This window comes from Engraulis encrasicolus, chromosome 5 (assembly GCF_034702125.1).
Source record: "Engraulis encrasicolus isolate BLACKSEA-1 chromosome 5, IST_EnEncr_1.0, whole genome shotgun sequence".
In the NCBI taxonomy this organism is placed as follows: Eukaryota; Metazoa; Chordata; class Actinopteri; order Clupeiformes; family Engraulidae; genus Engraulis; species Engraulis encrasicolus.
In genome coordinates, this window is record NC_085861.1 from 36,527,603 (window position 1) to 36,540,102 (window position 12,500).

The 12,500-nt window shown below is 42.9% G+C and overlaps 1 protein-coding gene across 2 annotated transcripts in view; it reads right to left on the reverse strand.

Annotated features, from left to right (window-relative positions):
- LOC134449338 (mannosyl-oligosaccharide 1,2-alpha-mannosidase IA) overlaps positions 1-12,500 on the reverse strand; it is a 328,401-nt gene that overhangs the window by 95,697 nt on the left and 220,204 nt on the right. For both annotated transcript variants that reach the window (XM_063199224.1, XM_063199225.1), the window contains exon 4: positions 5,869-5,949. In XM_063199224.1, coding sequence (XP_063055294.1) covers positions 5,869-5,949 — 81 coding nt within the window. The remainder of the gene's footprint in view (positions 1-5,868; positions 5,950-12,500) is intronic.

The following is a 12,500-nucleotide window of genomic DNA, read 5'->3' on the forward strand; positions in this document are numbered from 1 at the left end:
TTAATCAGTGGCCTGCAGCTTGGAGAGTGGGGAATGAATGCATGTGTGTACTTTTGTCCTCTGCTCTGCCGTTATCTCCTGGGTAGAAGTGTTCTAGAGTACTATCTCCTGGGTAACACTGAGTGTTCTAATGTCTCCAGGGTGACAGAGAGTGCTCTACTGTCTCCTGGGTAACAGAGAGTGTTCTGATTTTTCTATCCTCTGTTCAGTGGCCATTCCCCAAATGGTTCAAAATGACTTTTGACAACAGAGGAGTGGGTCTGCCAGCTTTTTAAAAGTGTTTGCTCACAAAGCCACCAAACCCCTAAACCGTCGACACCTGCCATTTTGGCTGGGTTAGGAGGTGATGTTTCTCTCAATATGCTCCCTACCGCCTGTGTAGTTGGGTGACTTTCAAAACAAACAAGACAGGGTTAGGAAGTCTTTTCCTTCTTTTTACAGATACTGTGATATACAAGTAGTGCTGGCACTGCATAGAAAGTTAGCATTGTTAAAATATTCAATAGTTTCAGTGTAACTTGCTTTTTTTAAAGATTATTTATTTATCATGGAGGAAAGTGGGGCAGATTCCAGCCGTTTATGCAGCAAATTTTAGTGAAGACTTATCATGAGTACTCATCACATCAGTTCCGACATTACCACACTGGCAGAAACACACCGATGACAGAATACACTATCTGTTCATCCACATTACAGAATCAACAATGAAGATCTCTCGGGAGAACTACTGCAAGCTTTCTACACTTCAGCAAGATCACCTCACTTTACAGTGCATATGATACAGTGTATTACTACACCATGCAGTGTAGCACTACGTACATCATATATTGCAATTGTAGGGCTTACATCTCCATACACGACCGCACAGGCCCAGGGCACCCATTCCGCTCAAAGTAGAAACAATTAATTTCACACTGAACGCACCTCGATGAACAGTAAGGTTCACGAGGAGAACAAATCTTTTGGATTTCTGGGGCAGCGCCAAGCAGCTCTACTTACAGCCACAGCCAGAAACAGAAACAGATGAGGGCCGCAGTGAGATTATAATGTGCCTAAATGAGTGTGTAATGCACGTGTGTTTTTAATCCTGATTCAGCATCATTTATAGACTTTTACTGTGTTATCTGTCTGACATCCTCTGTATTGGGGGCAGTCGTGACTCACACACACACACACACACGTTGGCAACCCAAAGGTTCCTGGTTCAATGCCCGACCTGACCACGGCTGAAGTGCCCTTGAGGAAGGCACCTAACCCCCACACTGCTCCCCGGGTGCCGCTCAGCAGGCAACCCACTGCTATGGACTAGTGTGTGTACTTCAATGTGATTCACTAGTCCAAATGGGATAAAGTGCAGAGAAAGAATTTCCCCAAGGGGACCAAAAATGTATTGTGCCTCATATGTTGAATTTTGCATCCTGTCATCCATGTCTTTCTCTTTTCTTTGTCCTGCTGTACTACTGATGCCTGTCTCCTATTCCCTAGGATTCATTTGTCATCGCTGCTGCATTCTGATTCATATCTCTATGTTCTTATCTGCTATCCTCTGTCTCCTTTCTCTGGTGTCCATCCCCTGATTTCTACCGTGGCCTGTCTTTTATGTCCTAATTCATATCTCCTATGCCATCTCCTCTCTCCTGTATCCCATCTTCTGTTTCCTGCCCCCTACTGTACTGTATGTCCACTGAGGCCTGACTTTCAGATCACTTCAACTGTGTGCTAATTCACATATCCTGTCTAATCTCTCCTATTGTCTGTATCCTAACTCCTATGTCCTATGGCGCCCAGTGAATTCACACATCACCTGCAAAATCCTACTCCTCACTTATAAATCCCTCCATGCTCTTGCTTCCCAGTATCTATGATCTCATCCAGCTTCACACCCAATCAAGGTCCATGAGGTCCTCTGGCAAGGACCCGCTTGTCATTCCCTGGTCCAGGCTAAGGACTTTTGGTGACAGAGCCTTCTGTGCCCCACCCTTTAGAACAGTCTACCACTCCATATCTGCCAAGCCCCAACACGTTCAAAAAACACCTGAAATCACATTTATTCACTGAAGCCTATGGCCCTTAAACACTTTGCCGCCCATGTCCACTTCTACCCCCTACTCACTTCTTCCCTCTATTCCCTAGCCCATCTAAAGTGACCTTGGGTTACTTGAAAAGCGCTATAGAAAAACCAAGTCATATAAGTGGTACTTTATTATCATTATTATGTCCTGCCCAATGTGCTCTCTTCTGTGTCCTAATTCTCCTGTGTACTATCACATGTGGTCTATGTGGCCTTTGTCCTTTTCCTTGTTCTTGTCCCCTGTTGCCCACTTGTCCCCTGTCTCCTGTGATATCTCTGGCATCCTCATGTGTCCCATCTTGTGTCCTCTTCCATTCGCAGACAAGTGTAGCCCCTTAATGCGCGCCGTACCTCCAGTGGCACGCTGTAATAGTCATTGAAATGTAACTACCACAGCACTACAATACTATGACACAACACAGAGCCTTTAGTAATTCACCACGACTTGGTCATTACCATACTGGTAACAACAAATGTATAAAGCCGCGTCTTAAGGGGTTAATTGGGGGCATCAAAGGGCTGTAAAGGCACACCCTCCGCCACTGCCATGGGGACTCATAGTAGATGGTGATGAGAGAAACCATGAGTATCATCAGAGAGTATCTCCTGGAGAGGGGGCCGTCAAGATCATTGGTAAAAAAAAGACCACTGCCACCACCAGAGAAGTGGAGAGGTACATGGGGTGGTAAAAAAGACCTACTACCACCACCAGAGAAGGGCTCGTAGAGAGGTACTTGTTTGTTGGGGTGGTAAAAACGAGACCTATTGTGAGTACCAGAGAGGCTCTCATCATGGAGAGGGGGTGGCATGGAGGGGTGGTAAAAAAACAGACCTGATTTACTGCCCTCAGCAGGGACTGTGGCAGAAAGGGGACAATAAGACTGGGAAAGGGGATCGCCATGAATCCTAATGCCAACCAGTCACACACACACATGCACGCATGCACGCATGCACGTACGCACGCACACACACTCACATGCAGGCACACATGCACGCACAAACACACAAATGCGCAAACACACACACACACGTGCACACACTCGTGCACGTGCACACACACACAAATGCGCAAACACACACACACACACAGACACATACACACACACGCACAGACACACACACACGCACACACACACAAACACACATGCACACACACACACACGAACACACATGCACACACACATAGTGGGATGCATCAGTGGCTCACTAAACCATATTGACAGATCTATCACATCACACAGAGTCTGCTATCCATCATCACACGTAATCACAAGGAGAGAGAGAGAGAGAGAGAGAGAGAGAGAGAGAGAGAGAGAGAGAGAGAGAGAGAGAGAGAGAGAGAGAGAGAGAGAGAGAGAGAGAGAGAGAGAGAGAGAGAGAGAGAGAGAGAGACATGAAACATGTGTTTCGCCCTGACTACACCAAAACAATGCTGGCAGCCCGTTCAATGTCATTTGCTCAACTCGACCAAAACCTGCTGCGCTGCCCAACCAACACCAATAATAGACCACCTCAGACGCACACACAAACGCACACATGCTCACGCACGCATGCATGCACGCACACGTGCAACACTGAAACATTACCCACATATTTCGCTTCAGCATTCTGAGCAATCTGTCAATCATCTGACTCTGAATGTCTTCATCTCGTTAACTCTCACTCACATGGGTGGAGCTCTTACAGGTGAGACAGTTGCTCATGTGTCATATACTAATCACACACACTTCATATCTGATGGCCATATCACATTATTAAGACATACAATTCTTGTCTATCTGTACTGAATTCATATCGGACTGAACTGTATATGCTTTATGTGCTCACAACATAGACTATCATTTAAGAGCTATATCTAGTATCTGTTATGCAACAGACAGCAACAAATTGAAATGAAAATCTTGCCTGTGCAATATGACTCTCTGCCGTAGTTTTTAATAAAAAACCCAACCACCCACTCGCGCACGCACACACGCACACACAAACACACAGTCAGAGACAGTATCAGCACCTATAGTACCTACAGAGAATGTCACACACACCGGCACACACATACTCAGACAGACAAACACAGAGACAGAGTTCCTATGCCACCAAGGCTTCATGAATACCAATGAGAGGTCACTTGTGAAGGCTCACGAATGCCCCTCATGGTTCATCACTCATCCATCATTTAAACTGCAGAGGACTTCCAGACACTAAAGTAGCACTAAAGCGAGACACTGAGTCACATAAAATACGACGGCAGCTGATCATGATCTCAACATCCAGCACTGGGAACAGAGCATTGTCCAAATGCATGTAGACACACACACACACACACACACACACACACACACACACACACACACTAGGGGTGGTACGGTTCACAAATGTCACGGTTCGGTCCATATCACTGTTTCAAGGTCACGGTTTTCGGTTTTGTACGGTTCTGTTTTTTTTTTGTTTTTTTTTTTAAATAAAATGTATTATATAAAAATTAGAATGAAAATGTAAGCTTATCATGGGTATGTTGAATTTGACTTCATTTAACCCAACTGAAAGAGGAAAGATATCAATGATTTTAACATGCTTCCATTTATTTCACAAAAAGGGAGAACTAAGTCCTAACTTTTAAGTTGACAAATATTCAAATATTACATGCTATAACACATTTGACGTGTAAAAATAAAACAGCTACACTCCTGTATGCAATGGGACCATTAGGTCAGTGCAGTATGACTATTTTGGTTAATGACACACTGAGAACGAATTTGACTTTTATTTTGATACCGCTTTCTGCGAGTTTTGCGCTTATGAATCAGTTGCTTCCTACCATGAAACTGCCGGCCGTGAGAAGCATAGAAGTAAAATCAGAAGTCAAATTCAATTTTAAGTGAACAAGTGATAGGGTTATGTTATGTTAAAATGTGAAAGTTAAGGTAACAAATAATTTTAAAAGATCGTTTTTTTTTTAGAAGTGTATGCACAAGAATGTTTCACAAAACTCCTGTGAAGCTGAGCCTTTTAAAACAGTCAAATTTTATTTTTGTTATAGTGTTAAACATCAATGTTAACTAGGCAACAGCACAAAGTCCCCTTCCGTCCATCAGAGTTTAACTGGCTACATATAATTAGGCCTAGTTCTACAGTTGATTGCAGTTAAGGACAGCGCAGTGAATCTGATGGATATGCTCAATTAGCCTATCTCGCATTTTGCCGTCCGGAATCCCCATTCAATGCCACGTGGATATAGCCTACACTAGGCTACTGTAACGTAAGTCATAGTCTACTTTGTTCTGCTAATCTGTCATTGTTTGTAAATTCATGTTCATTTAATTTAAAATGGTCAGCATAAAGGCTGGTAACAGTCACTTGCGCTAAGGTGGAGAGAGAGGGGGGAGAGGGTGACCGACCTGCACTTGCTTGTAGGCTACTGTAGCCTAGTCAGCTGCATGCTGTTACATTATGCCTTTCAGTTGGCTGATCGAAATCAGTCTTTCCACACTCAATATCCTATGTAGTCTTTGTGTTTTATGCTTGTAAAAGTAGTAGGATTTTAATAGCGTCGTCCGGCGGTGGTCACTCAATTTTTTATTTTTTTTTAAACCGTGGGCACCGTGCGGTTGCCCACTACCCCGTTCCGTGACATGCAAACCGTACGGTCTCGGTTTGCAACGCAAACCGTACCATGCCTAACACACACACACACACACACACACACACACACACACACACACACACACACACACACACACACACACACACACACACACACACACACACACACACACACACACACAGAGAGTTTCTCCTACCTCTGCTCCGGTCAGGTAGTAGGCGGACAACAGGCCTCCGACGTAACGGATGTTCACCTCAAACAAGGACGCCTCGCCACTCTGCAAAGGACAAATTGGAAGAAGACATTGTTACATTATGTTACATTGCATAGTTTATTTATGACATACAAAGCTTTAATACTCTACGGAGGATAGAGAAGATTACCATAACATATTACATGATTACATTACATTACAATTCAAGTCTGGAGAGTAGTCAAGTCAAGTCAAGTCAAGTCAAGTAGGTTTTATTGTCAATTTCTTTACATGCACTGGTCATACAAAGAATTTGAAATTACATTTCTTGCTTTCCCATTAGACATAGACTAATCTAGGTAAGGACATAGACAGTATAGACATAGACAGTACTTATACATGGACTTAAGACAGTATGGACATAGACAGTGCTCATACAGACATTTAAAGTGCAAGACTGGACAACAGAAGACTTGTATGAAGACTTGAGTAGAGAGAAGATCACATTTGATTACATTATAGAGAGTAAATTAGATAACAGTTCATTTAGCAGACACTTGCCAAAGGCATCATGGACAGCAGAACCTGTGGGGAAACACAGGAGTGCAGCAATGTACATGTAGTACAAGAAATGCAGCACACACACACACACACACACACACACACACACACACACACACACACACACACACACACACACACACACACACACACACACACACACACACACACACACACACACACACACACACACACACACACACAAGCACACACAATGACATCCACACAACATTCTGACAACCTGACAAATATATATTTTGCTTTTTTTCTGAGATGAAAAGTTTAATAGTATCGCTGTAATATGCATTACTTGTGGCACCACATCCAGACCAGATGTGAGCATGACAGATAATGGATGAAGCTCCAGTAAATTCAATTTTGAGACAGAAATTAGACAGTAAATTCAATTTTGAGACAGAAATTAGACAGCAAATTCAATTTTGAGACATAAATTAGACAGTAAATTAAATTTTGCCACATAACAAAACTTCGAGAGTTCACACAAGATACAATACCACACACATAGCTGCAAATGAAAAACAATGATAATTTGAAAAAAATGCAACAATGGAGACGTATTAGTTTCCAGCCTTTGAACAACGCTGCTGCCATCTGTCGCTCCCTTTGTCATGTCTGGCATTATCTTTTACAATGTATCTGCTCCCTTGTGCTATTGCCCACCATGCAATAGGCTATCCAGTACAGTGTCTGGTGGCATTGCCAAATGAAATGTGCAAAACACAATATACAATGTGTTGCTGTTCAAGTAAATCCATGAGAGGCTGTAGTGCAATGTATCTAGTGTCTGCTGCCTTTGGCTGATGCAGTCTGTCTGTGACTGTTGCAGCTCTGTTGGTTTCTGCTGTTAAGGTTTTATTGGGTTGTGCACTGAGAATATATCTGGATGCTGCCAGTATAGGCTGGTGCACTGAAAATGTAGCAGCAGGCCTCCAATGCTACCGTGAGTCTGTATCAGGACGTTGCTGCTATTGGACACTAGCCGGATTATCATCGACTTTCAAATCTCTTTGAGACTTGGTCTGACCAAGAACATGACAAATGAACATTTCCCAAACGTCATGGTTGACCAGCCTCTCTTGGTTTGCTATTGGTTGTTTGCTTCCCCACAAAGTGGGAAGAGTTCTCATTTTTCCCGGAACTCAGAAACTATATTTGTATTGCTCCTGGTCTGACTAGAAGCAACACTGCAGGTGTTGCGTCACTAGGAGGGCGCGGCCTGGCTAATTGGACTGTGCCGTGAGAGTGGGTTTGTCTCTGGCCTCCAATGCCATTTTGGTATTCAAGAAGCCATGAGACGCTTCATCAGCATCAGCAGTCAACACAACAACAGCTCAGGAGTCCTGGAGGACCCATCAAAGCACACACACACACACACACACACACACACACACACACACACACACACACACACACACACACACACACACACACACACACACACACACACACACACAGAAACACAAACACACACTGAGAGCCCCACTGGAGAGTGCCCTGACAATCTGGACCACAGATGATTAGAAAATTATGCTGGGCCGAAGACAGCAGGCAATTACTCCTTACACGTGTGCACACACACACACACACGCGCGCACACACCACACACACGCGCATGCATGCACGCACGCACGCACGCACGCACGCACGCACGCACGCACGCACGCACGAACGCACACACACACACACACACACACACACACACACACACACACACACACACACACACACACACATACAGTAGATTGTTGCTGGGGCGAACACAGTAGGCCATAGGCGGCGCTACAGCAAGATTCTTGGGGAAGCTAAAAAAAAAAAAAAAAAAGGGGGGGGGGGGGGCACTGTATCATCGGTATGGGTTGCAAACGTCATCGGAGAAACTGTGGTGGTAGGAGGGTCTGGGGCACTGTATCAGTCGCCACGCGAGGCCCTACCGCGACTTTTGATATATTATCTGCATGACATTATATGATGTTGAAACAAAATGACGAACAAATAAAACGGAACATTTCCATGCGCAACTATGGGTCTTCATGCTCGTGCGCCAATGGAACTCTCAAACGCGACAGGCACACACACGCACACACACACACACACACACACACACACTGGAGGCAGGAGAGGAAGACGGCTATTTGCCAGACCATATCTCCCAAAAATGTCTCGAGCAATCAAATCATACACCCGACTGTCCACACCTTTGTTTCTATTGACATTTTCATGCGCTAGGTCACTCTACCTCAGACAGGTATCAAAACTCGCAATCAAACTCGCAGAACTAATGACGATGCGCACACACGGGGGAAGACAGGAGAGCAAAAGGCCAGCTGATTGACCATTAACATGCCCAAAACTATCATATGGGGCTCTCATATCCAACAGGATGTCTTCAGATGTCAGTTTTGCAGCCCAAATAATACAAATATGCTGTAATTTTGAATTTCTATTTGAAGTAGCTTGTACTGTAGTTCGCTACATTTTCCAGATGGTTGTAACTAACTTAATATTTCTATTGGATGTAGCTTGTGGAGCTAAATGTTAGTTTAAGTTCTACAAATAAGTAGCTTGCGCAGCCAGACACTGTTCTCGCTGCCCCGCACTGTACTGTCCACTCCAGTCACACGCAGATGCCCAACAAACACAAGCGAATAGCCTATACACACATCACATTACACATGGTAACCACCCGGACAGGCCACCATGAATTCAGGAAAGGTGTGCATTTTTGAAAGTGGTGTTCGCTTGGTGACAGGATAGCACAGGTGTTTTGCGTTCAAGTGATGGCTAGTTAGACGGAAGACAAGTAGACAACTACATCGATAACAACATTGACAACAACATTGCCACCAAATAGTAAACTTAGTGCTTCGGCGAGCACATCAGGGGGAAAAAAGGATTTCCTACCTTATTCTGTCCTGTTAATTCCTGTTACTTGAAGATAGAGGAAAAATATCCATTTAGATTCGCCAAATAGGCTATATCCATTTGATAGATACAGTGGTTGAATAACGAATGCTAAAGAGGAAAATGTCAACATTGTGACCTATGACTGTTGGAAAAAAAACGAATGATCTAAAAATGAAATGTAGTGGAATCCCAATTTATTTTTCCAGAGGTCATTGCTTTGTCAAGATATTAAACATTCCAGATTTCGTCTCACCGCCTGGCTCTGTTGAAGCCAGTAGAACTGACACCTGATTGGTTGACCGCAGCATGACATCGCCAACGAGGCTAGATCTAGGCCTACTAACAAGGTGATAGGCACTTCAGCAGGAAACCCTCGTTTTGTTTCCTTATTGTGTGTGCCTGCGATACTCCATCGCTGGATATTAAAAAAAAGTGATTTTAAAATTTCCTTTTATTTATTTCATATGACAACTTTGGGGAAGCTAAGCTTCCCCTAGCCTCTTAATAGCGCCGCCCATGCAGTAGGCAATTACATCTCAGTAGCATACACACACACACACACACACATACACACACACACACACACACACACACACACACACACACACACACACACACACACACACACACACACACACACACACACACACACACACACACACACACACACACACACACACACATACAGTAGATTGATGCTGGGGCGAACACAGTAGGCAATTACATCTCAGTAGGATACACACACACACACAGACACACACAGACACACACAGACAGACACACACACACACACACACACACACACACACACACACACACACACACACACACACACACACACACACACACACACTGGGGCGAACGCAGTATGCAATTACCTCTCTCTAGCCACAGCAGACTCTCAGAATCTCAGGCCATAATTGTGCAACTCTCCATAGGCACAGCATTATTTGTCTGTCATATGGTGCGTGTGGGTGTGCGTGTGCGTGTGCGTGTGCGTGTGTAGTCTCTCTAGCCACGGCAGACCGAATCTCAGGCCATAATTGTGCAGCTCTCCATAGGCACAGCATTATTTGTCTGTCATATGTGTGTTTGTGCGTGCGTGCGTGCGTGCGTGCATTGTATGTGTCTGTGCACGTACATGTGTCTGGGTGTGTGTCGTCTCGAATTATTTGTGTGCAAGAGTGTGTGTTGAGAAAAGTTGCATTGTTTGCAGCATCAGAAGGGACAGCTTGATTTGCGAGGCATCCTCATTCTCTCTGCATCCTCTGTTGAGTCAGCACTGTACTGCTGCTGCTGCTGAAGCTCCTGTACTTCTTATTGACAAGGTTGAGTGGGGTTATTTGGTGATTCTACAGCACTAAGCCCAGTGTTTGGCTGTCAGACAGGGAATTACCATATGAATCAATATGGCGCTTTTCAAACACAACGCGCTCAACTCTACAAAAGTTAAAAGCACAGTGATTGGGAGCTAATTCCAAAGGAATTATACAGATAATTCAAAAGAGAAGAAATGACCGCATTTCTTGTCACTGCTCAGATTTTACTGAGACCTTTCTTCAATGTTGGCCCACACACACACACAGAAGGGTGAGGAACCTTGTACCAATTACTCAAAACACAAATCGATGAATAACAGAGTTAATAAAAGGTTTCAGTTACACTTACAATGACACATTCTCATCAAGGCAGTATAAAAGGACTAAAGAACAGTCTAAAGCAACTAAACAAAACATCAGGAAAGATAAAATGAAATAAAAATGTATAAGGCACTTTGACAAATTGAGGGAGGACAGTTAATATAAATTGGATAATAAAGAAGATCTAGCATTCAATAAAAAGACCAAATTGAGACGGCACAAAAGCATAAACACAGATCAAAAGTAAAGAGAGAAGGGAGAGTAATTGAAACACTAATGCTTTGAAATTCCTGAGCCGAGCTGGTAACTCACATGGAATGTCTATTCATCACAGTGACAACAGCTACTGCACAACTTTCATTCTAGCAGGAAGACAGACAAGACAGACAAGACACCAGAGGTGGCCAAAGTAAAAGTAGAAGTAAATGTTTATGGCATAAGTAGGCCTAGCACATTACATAGCACATAATACATAGGCCCTACCACATATTATTACATAGTGATTACACCACTTATTCCATTGTACGTAATCAGGTGTCTAGATGTTGTTACAGAAAAAAGAGAAAAACTTTGAATTCAATCCAACCAGCGCAGAATCAATTACATTGCTCTATAGTAACTGTACTTATAGTAACCAGTTACTTACTGAAGTTAACCCTTGTGTTGTGTTCATAAGCTGCATACACCTGTGGTGTTCGGGTCATTTTTGACCCGTGATAACAAAACTCAGCTATAAAATACCTAAAAACACTAGTTATCATCAAATATTGTTTTTCATCTCATGGCTAACTTGGTATGTATTCATATCCATGGAAATATTACTTGATGTATTCATCTTTTTGACTTTAAAGATCTTTTATCTTACATTATGCAAATCGTTTTTGATGACCAAAACTATCAAAATCTGCATAAATTCACTATTAATACCTCCCAAAGTGATACAATTAGTGATTATGTTGTCCATGTTTTACAGCTGATATGGGAGTACAACAACCCCCAAATTTATTTTATTAGTTTTTCTCCAATATTAAAAAATATCATCAAGAGTGGCATTTGTGGTGTTCGGGTCCAAACCAACCCAAAGAGGTTTATAGCAGGATAAAGACCAAATGTTAACTAAATTAGTTTTTCAGTGCATAAAATTAATGTTTAAATATGTTGACTTGGTGTTTTTCAATATTTATATGATTTTAGTGTGGTAAATACACAAAATAACAATTCTGTCAGAGTCACAGCTATTCCGCCAATCTAATGCAAAGGTATTGGAAATGAACACCTTAATGAACAAGAAAAAAGTCACACTGTTCATCTGAATCCCCTATGCCATGAACATGGACCATTATGTCATTGCCACATCAACTTTATGGAGAGTATAAGACCAGTTGTACAGGTTTGGGTGCCCGTATGAATTTTTGATATGTTTTTTGGAAAAAATGATGTGCAAAAATGTATTTTCCAAATTAAATTTGCAAAAAATCTCGTTATATAATGCAGAAATGGATTCCCTGA